Source organism: Pholcus phalangioides, unplaced genomic scaffold, assembly GCF_987345545.1.
Source record: "Pholcus phalangioides strain wild (caught in Gottingen) unplaced genomic scaffold, Ppha-v1.0 ptg000018l_1, whole genome shotgun sequence".
Taxonomy (NCBI): domain Eukaryota; kingdom Metazoa; phylum Arthropoda; class Arachnida; order Araneae; family Pholcidae; genus Pholcus; species Pholcus phalangioides.
Genome location: NW_028301611.1, coordinates 18,881,798 through 18,902,042, shown reverse-complemented (window position 1 = coordinate 18,902,042; position 20,245 = coordinate 18,881,798). Strand labels below are relative to the sequence as shown.

The following is a 20,245-nucleotide window of genomic DNA, read 5'->3' as shown; positions in this document are numbered from 1 at the left end:
CCCCTTGTCAACCGTGACCCAAAGTCAACAACCGGATCAGTCTCGCATCCCATGGGAACTGTTTGTTCTTCGAAATTCGTGAAGTCACTGACACAATAACGGGACTGTAAATAGGTTAATGTGACTCAACTAGGAATCCATTTCGAATCATATTTGGGTCGTGATCCATAGCTCGGGAATCTCTGCCCGTAAGTCGATTTATACGACCCATCTCGGAAGCTCCAGTGAATCAGATAGGGGCTGGACCCATGGCTTAAGAGCCCCTGGCTTTTAGTGGATTTAAGCAGCACCTCCTAGAGATAGAAGGCCTCTGCACTGTTTGCGATAAACGTCATTCAGACTACCTAGCAAGCTTGCCACATTTTGAAACACAGCATCCTGTTTCGTTTCTTTTTATTTTGGCGTAGAATCTTCCTGATTGACTCACAAATACCGCATTGTGATTGGATGTGGGGCATAGAAATCGCCAATTCTGAGCCCGATCATTACTTTTCCTCACAACGATGATACTGGCACGAGCAGGGAATTTTTCCCCCCGAATATTCTGAGGGAAAATGGACTACTTACTAACGTCACAAGCAGACTGCGGAGGCTTTCTATCTCTAGGAGGTGCTGATTTAAGCGACCTATCTCGGAAGTCCCTGCGAATAAAATTTGGGTCGTTACCCATAGCTTAAAAATCAAAGACTAAAACTATGCAATTATTAAATCATCACACTTCATAGTTAGAAAAATCGATGGAAGATGGCAGCACTACACACAACAAGCATTACACGGAAACAAACTTCACGGTAGGTTTACATTACGTATACGCACATTCCAACACATGTGCAAATTCATTAATCTGATGAATCTAACTTATCTAATGAATAATCTTATCTAACCCAAAAGGTAATTCCGTTTCTATGTACCAATTCGTTGGAAGTCCCGCAGAGGAATATGGATGAAATGCATGTGCGGTTTAGTAGCTCAAGAACATCTGGCTGTACGATGCACCTCGGGAGACCCTGCGACCCAAGTTTGATTTACGACCCATAGGTTAGGAAGGTTTGGAAGTAGGTAATAGAAAAGAGCGTATACGTAGCTTTGGATCGTTTCCGAAAATACCATACTGAGCTGGACTAACAAAATTGAAGTCATACAAAACAACCACCCTCTTATATTTTATTATATCACTAGTCTTTATTTATATACATCCTTTATTGTTGTACTTTGCTATCATTCGGTTACTGAAAACGTTGTTTTAGATTAGATTGTTCCTTTTAGATATTGTTGTGATTGTTTAATGCCTTTTCTTCCAAGATAATTTCATTTCTGACAGATATGGTACGTTCTGTGGCACTATGGACGCTGTAAAGTCTGGTCCTGAAATGAAAACAAAATGCGTAGAGATCACTATTCTGTCATTTATTCATAATTTAATATTCAATGTCAATTTCATGATAATATCATACTGCATTTCGGAATATTATACGCTTCTATACGGAAAAATTACATGAGTTTCGAGTTTAGTATGAACTGTTTTGGAATGGTTTTTCATTGACCCCTTTGCCCTTGGATCAAATTTGTCTGTAATTCTTGGAATACGTGCTGGAACACAAAGCAACCTGTAACCCGTCTTTTGATCAGGGCCGCCCTCATCACTACAGGGGCCCCGTGTGAAATTAAAAGTGCGTCTTAACAATTTCGCAGCCCCTTAGACTCGGATTTTATATAATTCGTGGGGGAAAAGGGGAATCGACGTCCAAAAATTCATCCATTATAGCAGATTTTACAGAAGTGCCGAAATACATATCCATACAAAAAATATATAGATATAATTAAACGTAAATTAACACAAAAGTTAATGAAAATTTTGTGTTGATTATAATTTAGAATTGAAATAAAAATTCAATTTATGAAGGAAATAACTCTCCCAAACTAAGAAAAAATCAGGACCGAGAAAAAGGAAAATTGTCTGAAAACAAATTAAAATTCGGGATTCAGTTAGAAATGAAAAATGAGTTTGAACATATAGTTCCAGTACATGAAAATTGAAAATTTCTGAGACAAATAATTTCAGAGTTGACAAAAATTCAGAATTTAGCCGATCTCCGTGTTAAAAAGTCTTGCCACAGAGAGCAACGGGCCTACAACAGTACATACATTCAAAGCATCACACTTCACTCATAATTCGTAATATGGATGGCACCACTAAAAATCCACACACAAAACTATATACGCACTCGGACTGGTAGATACACGTACTCACACTTCCTTCACAACTCAATCGGTAGTAAAGTGCTCATGGCGATAGATCGGAATTGTGCTCAATTTGAAAGAAATGAACAAAGAACCACATACACATGTTGATGAGTGGAAAAAAAAGGTTCGTTTCTCACAGCTGCTTACATTCAAAGGAATAAAATAAATTATTTGCTGTTCAAATTCAGAGCACTGTGATAGGTGCAGTAAACAGGGTGGTCGTAAAATAACTTTGCCGATATACAAGCCCTCTAACGGCCAAAAAAATTCAACGAATGCGAATAAAATACAAGATACTTATGTTTCAAAGTATGCGCTCAAGAATGAGGAGAAATACGAACCCATATCTCTCACGGTTACGGTCGTAGCAATAAAGTGTCGAAAAATTCAAATGGCACACCTGTTTTCATGCATTGCTGAGTAATCGCAGCTATGAAAAAACAGTGAATGACGTTGTGGGCCGGTACCTGTAGCATCATAAACACCAGCACAAGCCGCAGACAAAGAAAGATGAAGAAAACCTCACCAAATGATTGGTGTGCTAATCCCTCGGAGGGACACTACCTGCAGTAGCAATATGATCTTCATTGATTGTTTCCACAAGTTTCTATGTCTGTGCCCTATGTCGGCGTTTATGATGCTACAGATGCAATTCCGAGGACGTTCATGATTTTTCACTGCGCATACACTAAGCAAGATACAAAAGTGAGTGTTGCCATTTGAATTCCTTAAAATTTTGCTATGAGTGTCACCGTTGACAGCTTGGCATTTGTTTTCTCTTCATCCTCGAGCGCGCATACATTTTAACACAAACATCTCACATTTCATTTGTATTCGTTAATGTTTTGCGGCAAGTAGGGGATCGTATATCGGCAAAGGTATTTTATGTCCACCCTGTATATTTTATGCTATGAAGCTTAATATTGTGCAGTAACATTGCAAAAATGTAGAAGCGTCATGGCAGTCTTAACATATAATTTTTGGGAGCCTCAAATGCATAAGAGCCTCGCTCTTGATAACGAAATTCGGTAACATGATTTTCGAGAGTAAGCATGTGAATTTGGGGGGGGGGGTACTTTTAGCAAAGTAAGCCCAGGGGGGCTCATTGTGCTCGACCCAGTGTTAGACAGAGACTAAAAACGTCAATGAAAACCATCACAAAGGTAAGCTGCAAATAATCTATTTTAGTGAGTGATGAAAAACATTATAATTTCGACTGATGATTCCACAGTCGTTTTTGGCAGGTGTCCTCACTTACGTTTTAAAAAACGTAGGTGTTCTTAATACACGGGGCATGCTGGGAAAACGCAGTATTTCCTCTCCGTTTTGGGAGTGCACGAAAGCGCCGTTTTGGGATCTTCAGGCAACTGCTTCACGGTTTTGGTCCTCTGTTTGGTTCCCGTTTTGCCACATGTCTTAGAACACGGCGTCCATTCAGACCAGTTGTTGAGGATGCATTCGTCTTCACCTTCGAAAATAGAAGAGGATATAGCATATAGAGAACACTCATATAGAAACTTCTATCTAATAATATTAGATAGGAGTTCAACATAATAATATTATTATGAAACCTTTTGTCAGAAGCAGCAGAAGATTCTTGTATTGAACTTTTCACTTTCTAAACATACCTGTTAACACTTTCAGTCGCAAGGTTGCGAAGCAAATCACTTAACCCCCCGCCCCACTAAGAAATGTCACATCTTTTTCATGCAGTAGGCTTGCTCTTCCGATTTTCCGCAGGAGCAAAACTGATATACGGGGAAATACGGAAAATACTGAAAAGGGGGTTTACGAAAAAATTTTCAGCTGAGAAATTAATTTAACAAAATGTCAGCGCTTGTTGATGCTAAAATAGGAAGCTTTTAAGGAGGCGCGATATCTCGTCAATGCCGGTTAAAGGTTAAAAAATTGAAGCCTACAATTGTCAACCTAAAAGAAAACCCTTCTGTGTCAACACCTATTGGAGTCAGTTAATCATATTTTCCTGAGCTTCGATAACAGAATAAATCAGACACCATTTTTGAAATCAATGTACCCTATGAAGACCTTGCGCATACTTTTTTTTCTTCTGAGCAACTATAGTACTGGTGTTAGCATGCCGGGGGGGGGGGCTTCTGTACTACTTCTACAAAACCCTTCATGAACCTCGTACACATTCCTATACGAAATTTATAACGAGTATAAATTCCGTATATATTTATAATGAGTACTTACAGGTAAGTATAGTGTGCATGTATATGTGTAGTCCTAACGCAATAATCAAGAAGGAATTATGTTTGTTTCTTGATATGCTGGTGCTGCCACCTTCCATTCATATTTTGAGGTTAGAATTGCAAATGCTTGAACTTTCTTGTCAGTACCGAGATATTCACGGTGAACGCTTAAGCAATTCCTCTGCCGCAAATTACCGACAAACCGTTGACCCGTTGAACCGATGTGTGTACGGTTAAGTAGTAATCGTAGTATATATCATCACACTCATGCTAGAACAAATGTGAAAATTTTCATTTTTTTTTTTATCAGTTGGTTGGATGATTTGTTTTGTCAGAAACGCGAATGTTAACCCTTATTCAAATGCATGCTGCAAAACATTTTAGGGAAATGACACTCGTAGAGTAACATGGGTAGAGCAAACATTCAAACATTTCCCACATTTTGCAAATTTGCATATTCATGCTTCTGGCATGAGGGAGACGATATATCCCTGAGCTAAAGCTCGGTAAACTTATCATGTTATTGACAGGTGATTTTTGCTTGGCTGCCCAGATTATGAATAAGTCAGTAAGGGGGTTGTTCCTTGTCTTTCAATGTTGTCAAAACTGTTCAATTGTTAATTGATACGTTTTAACCAGCTATTAGAAAACCCTCATTATAAATAATAATTTCAGCCTAATTACCAGATATATCCGGGCTTTCGTCATCTTCTATTCCATCAGCTATCAGTAAGAAATAGAATAAACAAATCAATTGTCTTATGATTAAATTTGATTAGTAGATTTTCAAACAAACTCTTCTGTCCGTGTGTAGGTCGAGGATCATGGGTCCCAAGTATGTGTTACTATCTTACAAGGAAAGCACCGACTTATGCTACATCAGGTATAGTCTTTTGTTTTTAATTTAGTTACAATGACAAAATCGTATTTGAAAATAAGCAATGAAATGAGATCAGACATCAATAATCCAATGTTATAGTAATCATAAATTAACACATTATTGATATGACACAGTTATCAAAATTATAAATTCATCGTTTCATTTTTAATCACCGAAAATTTATCCTCTTTTGAAACTGAAGTTAAAATTCAGGAGTTTCTTTCCTTTTAACGTGATATAAATTGGGTTTCCAAATAGGATTAGTTCCTGCAGGGTACTCGCTCCCTTTTTACTATTTGTAACAATTCGGAGAATCAGACAAAGATATTTACGACCGAACGGGAAAAAAGGTTAGCCAAATTGAGATGTGCTGTTTGGCGACATTTGCGAATAGACACGTCTTATTTGGTGAATTCTACCTTTTACTCATTCTGCAAATCACATTTTGTTTTGATTTAAGAGGCAATGGTGATTAACAAAGTAGTTTTTACTTAGATTTTCTAGCATTTATCCATCATTAACGTAAGACACTGGCGTTTCTTTTCATATTTGCGTTTTGGAAATGGGAAATAGTTTCTAAATCGAAAATAACTACATTTTCTTATTTTGTTCCAACCAATGGCAGAAATTATGTTTTTTATATAATCAAAATGACTGTGTCTAATAATATGTATTATTTTAAAATCCTGGAAAACATCAGGGTTATATTTAAAGATTCATATGATGGTGTGGATATAGACACTGTATATAGGTGAATTAAAAAAAAAAAGAAAAAGAAAACAGGAAATATTAAGGGGAAAAATGTAGTGCAAAATATTGTCTGCGCTCACGGCAGGGCGGATTGTTTTTGCATTTCCTCTTCTGGATCATTTTAGTCGGGCAAGATCTTCCGGCATTCTCTGGCGGCCTGACGATTGTCCTCCTCCGCTCCTTCCTGCCCTTACCGCAGGTCTGAGAACATAAAGACCATTCGGACCATTCAGATACGATGCAGTCCAGATTACGTTGCATCGGTGAAAGAGCCGATCCTCCAAGAGCTGGCGAAGAAGAAGAAGGCGCCATGCTGTGCTGGATCGGGATCGGCTTCGGCGGTGATCGCATCAAGGGATTAGGGATCGGGTTCCTGTCGCCTTCAGAAACAGAGAAATCAATTACGATTCAGCAATTCAAAATGTTTCTCGAAATAAGTACTGACGAAAGATACTGAAAAATCAACATTTTCTCCACTAAACTTGCCTCTGAGAAGCATTTCACAGTTCTTTTGACACTCCTTGTATGTCTGAAACATGTTCCTGTTTCCCTTGCAGCCTCCATAGATGAACTGCAAGCAACCGTTGATTTTAGCGTCGTAGTACCATCTGGGAGAATATCCACGGCAAGGACCCGTGTCCATTGGTAGTAAGCATATCTCTATAGGGATCGAAAAAGAAATTGTAAATGACTTATAAATCGGTTTTATACAAAGCATAAAAAAAATTTAATTAATTGTCATTTTTATATACATGGTGACGAGTATGTGTCGCACGGTATGTGTAAAGTATTTGGTACAGAATCTTTATTGGATGCAGATCATCGATCATCCAAACGGACAATCAGGTTGCCTATGTAGATTCGGTACAGTGTACAACATACAATGAGAGAGCTCATAGAAGAGACACAAAGAATATGAATTATTAATGTGTTTGACCTTCATATTGACTTTGAGAAAGCTTTTGCCTCTGCCTTCGCATTCACTGTTGGTAAATCTCGACAACTAGGGTTTTTGCCCTACAGTTCTACGGACTTCTTATACCAATAAAATAAAAGCCTGCGATTTCTTTTCCCAATAAAATGAAGGTCTGGGTGATATTTAGTATAAGAGTACAATGCAAAGATAATGAGTCATTTGTTTTCTCATCCAAGGCCCCGTAACTCCCTGAAAGCTTCTCAAGAACATTGCTAAGAACTCCTGCTTCTATAAAATGAGGTAGAGAAGATTTACATTGATATTATTGAGAAGGTATCTCATAGCAACTGCATCCATTCGTTTTAATAGAGGAAAAGAAAAGATTAAATTTGGGAAAGGATCCAGACAGGGTGATACTATTCCACCCAAGTGTTGGAAAAAGTATTCAGAAAACTGGACTGGGACAGAGGAATGGAATCTAGAAATCAAAGCTACTTAATTATTTACGTTTTTACCGATGACATTCTTACTATCAGCAATAATCCAGATGTACTTTAAGAAAAGATACACGCACTGGGGCGAGGTCATGCTTACTTCAGATAAGAAATAACTTGGACAACGAATGAGAAATGAAATGCGCAGAATAATTGAGAGAGGCAAAATATTGCATGGAACAATTTTAGCCGGGTACAGTAGAATGATTCTGAAGAGCAAATGAAAAGGAAAATATTCAACAAAATTTTGCAACCAGCCCTGACTTATTGCAAGCAAAATATTATACAAAGATGACAGACAGCCAAAAAGAGCATAGAGACATGTATTCTAGGCCAACTAGAGACGGAAAACGGATTACTTTATGAGAGGTCAAATAAAGGAATGCGATTTTATATAGATAATAAATTGTTTTTTGAAAATGGACCGGTCACAGCGGTAGAAAACGGCAAAAGATGAACTGCAAATATTGCGAATTAGTACACCCTCCCTCTTTTCCACATAGTTTGTTCTATACAGAAGATACTATATAGATGGTTCTTTACAGCTGCAAAACAAAATTCTCCAAACGTGTAAGAGTAAAAAACTAAACATCTTATGTATAGATGAATATAGAAAATAGGTGATGAAAATTCGATCAATATCTGAAAAATTGATGGTATTTATCGGTTATGATGGAATATCACATTTCTGTACATAATTATGCAGATGGAATTGGAAAAAATTTGTTTCCACTAAGTTACTTTTTGCCTCTTCTATATTTTTCGAACATTCAGGACTTTCGACCTCACAAGTGGTGTTCTGTGCGAGTATAACGCTGCATGTCTTGTACGCCGCTGTATTCATGAACGCCCTGGTCCGCATCTTGACTCCCTTGCCGCACCTCGACGAACACGGTGACCACTCCGTCCACTGCGTTACCGAACACAACGGATCCAACTGCAAGAGAAACCGCACGAATTTCAAGTTAAATTAACCACGTAGATGTATTCAGAATATTTAGCAATTGCATCGCACAAGAACGAACATGCTTACGTTGATTTCAAGTTCGCAGAAAGGCCTTGGAGCTATACAAGACTCTTTCTCCATGAGTTTCAGAGCGCAAGCCGTTCGGGCTCTCATGTCCAGGTATCGCCTGGTCTTGGTCTTGACGCCTTTACCGCAGGTGACGCTGCAGTAGGACCAGTCGCTCCATTCTGAAGTTGAACAACTAATATTCCTGGGGAATTAAGAATAAAAAATATTCGATCAATATAAAAAGGAACGACAAGGTGCATTTACTGGAAATGCTTCCATGAAAGAAAAAAGGAAAAGCAATTCGCACATGCGTTTTCCAAGGCTAAATGAAACAAATACAAATTAAGGGGAATATGAGGACAATTGAAACGCAATGATATGCTATTTATATGCATACAGGTACAAATCTCGTTCCCGGAACCTATTCTCTCTGTTCCATGCTCTGCCATAAAACCGCTATTATACATGCGATAAACAGCGTTAAGCCTGAACATATCGAATTAATAATAAACTATCTGTTATAGGTATCGTGCAAAATTTTTTGATCATTTAAAACCGGTTTACAGCATCAAAATGAACAATATATGTGGTATTAAACAATATATTGTTTGTTTTTATGCTCAACACCGATGTAAATTCTATGCGCGACAATATCGGTAACTACGTTTTCATGTTTGCTGCAGAATTTCAGCAATTACTTTATGATACATTGCAAAAATAATATATATGTATTTGAAACTAACGGGTAATACAACATTTTGCGATGTACATATTCTCCATTTCTTGTAGATAACGGCACTGGTTTGATTGTATCAACAAAATGATCAAGGAATGAAAAGCGTTGAGCAGTCCCCTGCTGCCACCTATCGAATGAAAACAAAACTATTTCTTATATTTTTTGACTTCAAATTGATTGTTCATTTAAACTGGCGTGCAGTAGCAAAATGAACAACATTTAGTATATATGTTATATTACATATTATTAGTTTATTCTAATAACTATGCAAATTTTATGCTTAAAAATAACTGATAATATGTTTTTTTTACTTGCTTCAAAATTTCTTTTTAGTCAACTGAATATGAAAATATACTTGGAACTAACTTGCAATGCAATAATTTGTGATGTAAATGTTATATATTATATATTGCGACAATTATTCCAGTGTAACAACAAAATGCTATAGCGTTGCACAATAATACGCTTTGTTATTATGCAAGAAAGAAAATGCATTGAGTAGGGACCTACTGCTATCTATCGAATAAGAAGAGAAACTGTTTTAATTCCTGCAGTGAAATTCGTCCTTCATTTAAAACCGGTATGCAGCATAAAAAATCAACTACATACGGTATGATACAACATATGCATTGTTAATTTTTATGCTCCACACCAAAGTACATTTTATGTACCACAATACCAGTTACTATGTTTTTATGTGTATGCAGCAAAATTTCAAAAACAAAAAAAAACTTTTCGGTTAACTAAATCTAAGAAAAGTGCGTTGAAACTAATAAAGGACCGTTCAAGTGTTACGTCAGCAAATGTTTAGCCATTTTTCACCCCCCCCCCTGTCAGCAAAACTTCGCCAGCACTGCGACCTACCTCCTAACGCATATTGGTGCGATCAAAAACGTACGCGGGAGGGGGGCGTAGGGGGCTCTTGCGCCTCTCCCCCCAGACGGAAAATTTTCTTTAAAAATAAAATTTCGTTATCATTTGAGTTAATTCCAATGCTATTTGGAGGGTAAGAACTCAAAATTTCTCTTTAAGAAATTCAGTAATACAAATACAAATACAACGCCACAACAGGCAAAATGCCCAACGAGGTGGCTGAGAAAAGATGCCCAAAAAAATATGGACGTCATATATTTCATAAATGCAATTAATAAAAATTAAAAGCAATATACACACGTGATAAAAATTATACAATGTCCATAAAGAATACTTATGGTTGTCTTATTCTAAGCATGGATAGCTTCCCGATTTACCCCAACGTGTTTATCGTATTTCTTGTATTATATCGTATTGCATTGCGACCCATCCTTTAAGATATATATGAAAAGACCCGTGACCCGCGGACCAAATGTTACCCTGAAGTTTATCTGATGTGGCTTGCCTTCAAACCTAATTTTGTAAAAATGAAATAAGCGGAACATTTATAAACCACTTAAATGACCCGTGGCATAATTCCAGAGCATTTAAGTGGCCCGTGGCACATTTTTAAGATCACTGAAGTAGGCCCGTGGCACATTCAAAGATTACTTATGTAACCTGCAACACAGTTCCAGAACACTTAAACGATCCGTGGTTCATTTAGAGATCCCTCAAGTGACATATGACACAGTTTAGAGCACTTAAGTGTGCACTTAAGAACCACCCAGTGTGGTTCTACATCACTGAAGTTACTTGCGGAACCTTCCAAAATTACGTAAGCGATCCGTGGCATAATTACGGATCACTTGAGTGATGCGTGGCACAGTTCCAGAGCACTTAAGCGGCCTGGACGCATTTCCTGAGCACTTGAAGGATGCGCGAAACATTTAGAGATGACTAAAGCGACTCTGTAAGGGACTTATCAATAGGGAGAATGCTAGTTCAGGTGCCCAATAACTATCGAATGGTTTTTCCGTTTTTGGCACAGTTTCAGAGCATTTAAGCGGCCCCCAGTGCGGTTCTAAATCACTCGAGTTACCCGCGGAACAATCTCAGATTACTTATATGATCCGCGACATAATTACGGATCACTTGAGTGTTGCGTGGCACAGTTCCAAGCACTTAAGCGGCCCGTACACATTTCCTGAGCACGGAAAGGATCCGTGAAACATTTAGAGATCACTAAAGTGGCTCTTTAGGGGACTTATCAATAGGGAGAATGTTAGTTCAGGTGCCCAATAACTACCGAATTTTTTTTTCCGTTTTTGGCGCACCGAATAAGATGCCATTAAGAATATATTATATCTTCATAAAGGGTGGTTGATGACATAAGCATCATCCAAACCCCCTCCCCCCGTCATCAATTGTCAGCAAACCCCCTCCCTCTCGTCGATACTGACGTAATAACTTGAATGACCCCCTAAGCAATGGAATATTTCGCGATGCACATTTTTTCTTATTTCCGTGCAGAGGGTAGCAATTGTTCCAGTGATAAACGAAAAAAAGCTCTATTATCGTACACGAGAAGAAAAACCGTTGAGATCGGAAATGGTGTCATCTATCGAATAAAATAAAAACTATCTTTTATAATTCTTGAAGAAAAATTATTCTTCGTTCAAAACCGGTGTACTGCATCGAAATGAACAATATATTACATTGTACTATGTGTTTTTTTTTATTTCCATAGTGCCCGCGGTGTAAATTTCATGCACCACAATACCAGTTACTATGTTCGCAACGCTTTTATAGTCAACATAGTAGCTGGTTATGGATAATTACGTAAGATATTTAACCCTGAAACCAGAATTACACTATAAAATTTTGATAAAAGTTCTTTTATGTGTGTGTGTGTCAGTCATCGTTGACACTTTCATGCCAGCTGGAGTTGGTAATGGATGATCAGAATTCTCTTATGAAAACTTTTCAAAGCCTCACTATCGGTGTGACTGGTTCTAGTATGTTAGCATACTTATCAGTTATCATGAATTTCCGAAAGTTTAAAGTTATGACAAAACATAATAACGAAAACATTTATTGAAGTTTTTGATAGCTCACCCAATGCAGAGGGCTTCACACTGCTTCTGTTCGACCAGCGGTTTCTCACACGACAGCATTTCTGCCTCCATGCGATTATAGTAGTGCCTGGACCGAATCTGAATTCCTCGACCACAGGAAACGCTGCAGGGCGTCCATTCCGACCACTCAGATACTCGACATTCCGCTAGGAAGGAAACCAAAAAAATATATAAATAGTTAACGTTTCGAATTCTATCATTTCCATTCATGTAAGAAGGACTGATAAAAACGGGACAAATTTTCCTCTACGGTAATAGAAAAATGAAAATATTCTTCAATTCAAAACTCAATCTTAGTTGTCAACTCAAAAAAATCATCCAATAACAATTGAGTACAATGAAAGTATACATTTTTTGGAATTATAAGAAAGCCTTCATATAACAAAATGACTGTATAAATCGGAAAGAAGTAAAGAAACATGCTTACGCTTTGCGCTGTCACCGTACGTCGGGTAGAAAGGTGTCGTTTGTACCTGGTAGTCCTTGCATTCTTTCTCATAAACTCTCTGCCTAGTCACTATGAGTCGAGCCACGGGTTTCATTTGGTTTCCCGAAGGATCGTAGAATGGTGACGCTTCCGTGTTGGGATTGGAGGATGTGATTCTGTGAATTTTCTCTTGTGGCATCGATGGCACTGTATCTCCCTAATAAAAATACGTTTGATACAAGAGAGGATTTTATGACGTAGCGCTGAAAAAAATAAACTGGTTTGATACCTGAGACCAAGTAAAGAGCCCTTAACGATCATGAGCGAAATATCTTTTCCAAACGCAAGTGGAAGAAATATATTCCCAGCCCTTCCCTGAATTTTAACCTCTTTTTTTCATTCATTGTAACCCTATGAACGGAAGTTATTTTCTTCCCATACTACTGTGTGGGGATTTTTTTCTCATACACATAATACATCTTCTTAATACACATACATTAAAGAGGGGAGAAGAGAACACATAGGGAAGGGTGAGGGCGAAAAAGTGCTCTATTTTTCTCTCCAGATAAGATAGATTAACTCTAGATCTTATCTACCGTACTTTTTCCCCTTCTATTTCTTCCTTTCCTCATTCTTCTCCTTTTTATAACATGCGCAACAAGGAAACAAGTTTTTTATAATAATCGCCGATAATGCAAATAGGGAGCACCAAATTTTTTTATTTGCTATTAAAACCCCTTACGTGATAGGCTTAATCAAGTTGCGTCAAAAAAAACTGTAACCAAAAAGTAACAAAAAAAAAAAACAAACTATACCAAGCAATATAAAGCCTGTGTATCATTGAACCTGGACTCGTTCATGTGACGCATGGCTAAATTAATTTCTAAGATTATGTCTGGATCAAAATAAATTTAATCTGCAAAATCCCACGGATGTTTGTGAGTTTTTGTATGAAAACTCGCCAATCACCTCTGTGAGTTCATGCATAGATTGTATTAATCAACATACAGTAAAATCTGTCTAAATCGGATATCTATGGTTCCATCGGATATCGGTTCCATTTAATCCTGTCCAAGTTAGGGAGGTGTTCAGGGTACAGAGGTGTTCAAAGTGGCAGGTCTTACTGTACTGGGAAGATTTGGCAATGAGTAACCAATTGCATTGGAGTTCCTCATGCCACAAGCGTCCAGTTTTCCTGATAAGAAGCCTAGGAAAGTATTACGCACCTCATACTTCACTCCACCAGCTACACCGGCATCCCACAGGTAGAGATTCATAATCTTCTCAGTGACCCAGGAACAGTTTACGAGACACAGTTCCAGGGCGCTGACTCCGACGATCCAGTCCGGACTCGGTATGAGCGTCGTCAGGAAGGACATCAGGTGGTGGACGTTGTCGACCCTGAACGCAGCGAACGTCTTACCAGTCAGGTGAGGATGCTGTAAACCCCTGGCTTTGATGATGGTCCTGATCTTGTTTGACTGTGAGAAAAGATCGAAAACGCAGTTTATGCATGGATATTTTTATCGTTTCCATGTAATTAAAAGCTCTTAGGCTTTCCTCACAAGGGATAATAATGTTGCCTTGATCGGTGTTCTTCAACCGCTGCTCCACGGACAGGTGCAGTAGCCGCGAGAATTTACTGCTGTCCCGGTATTTCGGAGGTTGAAGGAAACTGGTCTAGGTACCAAAAGACTGGGCCACCCAACAAGTGTATTTCTATGGCGCAACTCAGACAAGAATGTAGGAGTATTTTTTTTTTTTTTTTTTTTTTATTTGGGTCCTTCAGAAACAACTCCCCGTGTTCCACAGAGTATGCCACGAGGCTTACAAACGTAAGTAACAACAACAAACATATACGGTTCAAGAAACTCAAAATTTGCAATACAGCGTAATACAAAAGAAAGGAAAAATCAGATCAGTATGTACAATAACAATATACGAATGCACTTCAAAGCGCAATATTGCACCAGTGAATGCCATATGGTATCAATGCGAAAAAAAAAAAAAAAAAAAAAAAAAAAGTATTGGCGACTAGAAAACACCCACGCTACCGAATGACTGGTGACTTCGCGTGCCAGTCTCCTCGCCACTTCAGTATCGTAATTTCGAAATGGCTGTTTATGTTTGCAATGAGTTTCATATGTGGATGGCGGAACCTCCCCCGCACATTTCGTAATAGATGCATGTGGTCCCTTTCAGTTGTTGTATAATTGAGGATGTCTCCTTGAACCTATATACACTAATAAATGGCCAGGTGTTTGATAAATTTGCCCTCCATCTTCTCTCTACGTAGCATTGACAAGCATTCCTGTGATCGCGTGAAGGTAAAGCTAAACACTGCATTATTTTACCTCAGTCTCCTGAGTTATGAAGGTTTTAGTAGCCCCGTGTGAGGAAGAATGAATTAATGAGCAAATTGAGTCGCTCAGTCGACCAGTCTTTCGGTCCGCGAGCAACTGAAGATCAGTTTGAGTGTCTCCGTGTGAGGAAGGCCTTACTAGAACTCCTAGATGTAAGAAGGGGGGAAAATAGAAATACACCTCTGTCTTCAATTCAGACTCCAGTTTTCTGGCGTCTCCAGTCATGGCGGTTTCCTTGATGCCTTCAGAAGCTTTCTCACCGTACTGGAACAGTCTGAAGTCTCCGGAGTGAGAGGCACCGATGATGTCCGAAAACCGAGTTTTCCATTCGTCTGCGTATATATATGAGCAAAGAAAAAATTCATCCTCTCGAGATTATCCCATAAACTATCCAGTATTACACGAAGAATCGTTTATGTAAATAGATTTTTTAGCAATAATCAAAAAAAGGTCTCACTTTGAGGGAAGTCTTTGGGATGAGTATGCCTCGACCAAATGCCTTCGAAAGTGAGTTCGTATTTGGCCTCGTCACAAGCGCAACATTTCGTCATTATCTCCGGTTGTTCGTTCCAGTTTCCCTGATCTGTACGCGTGCCAACGTATAAAAATCAAAATATGTATTTCAAATGTAAAAAAATGTATCGAATGAGTGAGTCATCATGGATTTTTAAGAAAACTACATCACCATTCAAACTGGTGTCTTCATGTTATTTGAAGCTGCGAGTCTGCATATTCTTAAAAAGTCTTATTAGTGTGAAGACAACCCCCCTTTCCAGAAAAAAACCATAGAAAGGCAGTCTAGGCTCTAGGGGATAGTCCTCATCTCTTGTGTTTCATGTTCCCTTAATTATAATCAGATGAAGGCGACCGACCGCTTAAAGGAATAAAATTTCAGTGCTTTGCATATTAAGGAAAAAATTATGCAAGCTGAATTTATTTGGAGGTGTCAGGGCCGCAACTAGACGCTTTGTCAGCCGCGACAAGCACGTATTCTGTGCCACCGCATTATAATGATGAAGAATAGGTTAGAGGGTAAAATTTGCGCCCCATCTGTTCCAGTGCCCGGGCCATCAGACCCGCCTGCTTCCCCCTAGTCGCGGCCCTGGGAGTAGTCAGTTTTTTTTCCGAGAAAAAGCTGTCTAAAGCAGTCTTTTCTAGAATTTTTAGCAAACTATTCGGCAGGGTACTTTGCCCTGCCGAATAGTTTGCTAAAGAATGGAAAGACAGATGGCATGGAACGCATAACAGGCATTTCTCTCAGAAACAAAACTTCCATGCTGACATAGGGCATAATTACGATGTGTTCTAATTCATTAGAAGTTCCTCAGAGGATATTTTACGAGGTGCATGTATGCGGTTTCTTAGTACTAAAAGTAAGCATAGGTGAACTGAAACTATGGAAGTGTGCTTTAGAGAGATGGAAAGAACCAAATACAGTATACACACCAATATGACTTACCATCTTCGCAAAGTTCTTTCATCAAACTTCCTTGATCCATGAACCAAATGTCTTTCGTTTCCTGAACGGTGGCCCTGACGAAAGATATGCATTACGAATTGTGAGTTTATGAAAACATTTAAGTGCCAAAATAATTTAAATGCATGTATCAAGAAGGAGTAAGCTCCATTTTTGGCACTTTTGAGTAAAGACCACTTTCTTGTTTAAAAAAAACAACTCAAACATAACTCCATCAGTTTTCTGTGTGTCTAACACACCATCGTATACAATGGGGGCAAGAAAGGGGATGACTTCTTTTGTGGTCCGATGGAAAAAGAATGGAGCTCGCCCACTTACTTATTGCCGCAAGCCCTTCAAGCTCGTTTACATCCTCAATTACGCATTCAAACTATTCTATAATCAACATCTATCCATTTATTGAGATGGATCTCAGTCAATCGAATCACTTCCCCTCAGAGGTGTGGGACGGATTGGGGGGGGGAGGGGGGTTGTGCCCCCCTCCTTAAATTTCTGTGAAAAAATTCGTATATCGAAAGAGAAATTATGTTTCACATTTTAACCAACTTCTGTTAATTCAAATGTTTTTCTGCATACGCTCCTGCTTCACCGGAAAGCTGATCTCAGTTTGATAAGTTGTGATGTAATTTATATTTCTGTACTGTGTATGCCGGAGAAAAAGAGCACTGCGTCCATATAAGTTAGTATTAGATTAACGCTATTAATCTGCAATACGTTCGTTACATTACACATGGAACCACAAGTCCTATTTCAATAAATAACAGATGTACAATCGACGCTTATTATAACGAACATTCCATTACAACTACCGGCAGGAAGTCCCAAATGCTTCCATAAAACGACTACCATATATGTTTTACTTCCGATACAACGACCAGCCCAATATAACGTTCGTTTCAAACGGGACGAGGATGGGGCCGTTATATCGAGCGCTGACTATATTCACTTAATGAATCATCGAGCTGCGTAGAAACATAGAAAGACATTCTAAGAAAAGATCTTTACACGACTCTACTGCAAAACATTTCCCTTTTGTGACATGATTTGACCACCAGCATACAGATGTAATATTGTATGTTATTCATATATGGTGGATGCAGCGTTCTAGGACTATATATCCACAAGCAATATAATTGAGTCTATCTAAACAAACCGAACAACAACTCACTTGAAAACCACGCATCCAGTTTTAGCAGGTGGCGCTTTCCATAGGACCTTGATTTCGGATTTTGGCATCGTGGACGTATGGACGATGGCGTTCGGACATTCCTCCGAGAATTTTGATAGGGCATCTCCGAAAAGCTAAAAAAACAAATAGCAGTTAATGGCAGCGACTCTAGTTTGATTTTGTCTGCATTTTATGGTTCGTTGGCACCAGTGTTCAAGGGGAAAAGAAAGTGCGGTTCTTTCTTTTGTATCGAAAACAATACGTATAAGAGATTACCTGGAACGATCCAACGTTAGGTCTTGCCGAAATATCATTGCTGATCTCTTTGGGTTCGACCATCACCATGAATCCGATGAATTTCTGCACGTCTTGCTGAGAACGAAAGCCTTGCAGCGTAACTGGAAGCAAAAAAGTGTTGTGATGGAGTGTTATTATGCATGTACAGAGTGTCCCATAATTTCACACACACACACAGGTAAATAGTTTAAAAAATTCATACAATTTTAAACGAATTTTTGTATTTGAATGCGGTTTGCGAAAATGTTGGCCTCACGAAGGGGATTTTTGTGATACAGAAAAAACATTAGTTTGAATTTTTGTCGATAGAAGGCGCTGCACAAAAGAAAATAATATCTTCAATCACTTATGTGTCCGAACGTTCGAAAAGCTTCAACCGGCGATTCGTGTCTGAGATGAAACAACTTCACCTATCGTGAATACTGTGATACCAATAGTGATTCACCAAAGTAAAAATCACAATGGAAACCTTATGTAAATGCCAGTAACGAGATATAGAGCAGTGTTAATCATATACTCTGCATACTATAGGACTCAGATCTGCATATTTCCAGTGATTAGCTTCCGTGCAGCGCCCTCTTTCGACGAATTTTTGACTAATTTTTTTCTTCACCGAAAAAAATTTCCCCCTCTGGAGAATAACTTTTTCGCAAACCGCATTGAAAAATATACAAATCTTTTCAATTTTTATGAATTTTTAAACTATTTATGAATTTATTATCTGATACCTTATAATTGCGTTAGAGAAACACACACAGTCCTTCAAGAAAGTTTCGAAATAAATAGTGCAGTAAAAATCACGCGAATACAGTACATATTATTTAAATGAAAGTTATATTTTTTCGTATTAAAAATATATATTGTATTGATTTGTAAAGTATAGAAAAAAGTGATGTTTGTGGTCTAACGCGTTAATAATTTATCGGGCTGTAATTTTAATGAAAGATAATGAAAATTATATTCATTCTCTTTGATTAAAATAAATTAAAACCAATATCAGATCAAATCAATCTCATTATCATCAAATTATAATCAATATCATTAAAATTAAACAAAATATAATTATACTTATCATTCTCCTCCCAGCAAAAATTTTGTAGCGATTCCGTTCGGATATTTCATCCCCCATTTTTTTTTTCATTCTCCTGTTTAAGACATTTTTATTTATTTATTTGTACAATATTGATTGGCCGAGGCCTATACAAGAGGATGCGGAATTATATATGGCAAAAGTGTCGATTGATGGTACGAGAAAATTCGGAAATCGTAGTGCAATCTACAATATTTGATGGTAGGTTTTTCCAGTCGATAATAGTTCTTGGGAAAAAGCTAAATTTGTGACAATCTGAAGAGGCAAAGATGGGCTGAATGAATGAATGAACGCCAGGGTCTCTACCACCGGACTTATACCGTTGCCGAGATTTCTTCCAGCTTCGTGGCAGAGTCTGGAACAAAGTGAGTGTGTACACCTAACAGTCTGAGTGTGTAGCTAGTGTTGTGTATGATATTTCAGTGCTGCCATCTATACTTCAAATTGTGAGTGAAGTGTAACGATTGAATATTTGTAACGTTGTAGGCCTGTTGCTCTCTGTGGCGAGACTTCCTAACGGGGAGATCGGCTCGCATTCGCGCCTTGAAGTTGGGAACCACAGAAAACCAACTTCAGCCGACCACCACTGTGGGGTTCGAACCCGGACCCTCGCATCGCGAGTCCGTCACTATAACCACTCGACCATCACAGCGGCCGGCAAAGATGGGCTGTAATTTTTTGGAATGGTTGAGTCTAACAGAGAAATGTGAAGGTTGGATGTGTCAATATTAAAAACCCCATGGAGGAGTTTGTAAAGAAAAGTTAAACGAGAGATAAGTCGAAGAGAGGAGAGCGGTTGGATATTGAGTTGTCGCTTGAGTTCCGTTATGGAGACAGATGAAGACCAACAGTTGAAAATGAAACGAGTGGACTTATTTTGGATAGATTCTAATTTGTCCATGTTGGTTTGGGTGTGGGGGTCCCAGGCTTCACAGGCATAGGAGAGGGCAGGGAGAATATATGTTTGGTAGCACAAGTGACGAACATAACGAGTGGAGTATTTTAGGTTACGGCGAAGGAAAAACAGTTTTTGGAGACATTTATTAAAGATATAATCAACGTGAAGGTTCCAGCGGAGATTGGAAGAGATTATGATGCCCAGGTATTTATATTGGGAAACCTCAGAGATCAAAGAGTTTATAGAATAGGGGAATTCGTGAGGGGTTCTTTTACGGGTCACTTTCA

The 20,245-nt window shown here is 38.4% G+C and overlaps 1 protein-coding gene across 1 annotated transcript in view; it reads right to left on the bottom strand.

Moving 5' to 3' along the window:
* Positions 1 to 1,150: 1,150 nt before the first annotated feature.
* Positions 1,151 to 20,245, bottom strand: part of LOC149071798 (uncharacterized) — a 51,988-nt gene continuing 32,893 nt past the window's right edge. The window contains 14 exon segments of the mRNA XM_089248015.1: positions 1,151 to 1,365; positions 3,503 to 3,712; positions 5,142 to 5,180; positions 6,168 to 6,467; positions 6,574 to 6,747; positions 8,239 to 8,714; positions 12,219 to 12,384; positions 12,666 to 12,882; positions 13,892 to 14,146; positions 15,209 to 15,360; positions 15,486 to 15,611; positions 16,488 to 16,561; positions 17,674 to 17,807; positions 17,950 to 18,071. Of these exon segments, the coding sequence (XP_089104141.1) occupies positions 3,525 to 3,712; positions 5,142 to 5,180; positions 6,168 to 6,467; positions 6,574 to 6,747; positions 8,239 to 8,714; positions 12,219 to 12,384; positions 12,666 to 12,882; positions 13,892 to 14,146; positions 15,209 to 15,360; positions 15,486 to 15,611; positions 16,488 to 16,561; positions 17,674 to 17,807; positions 17,950 to 18,071 (2,423 nt within the window). The 3' untranslated portion in view covers positions 1,151 to 1,365; positions 3,503 to 3,524.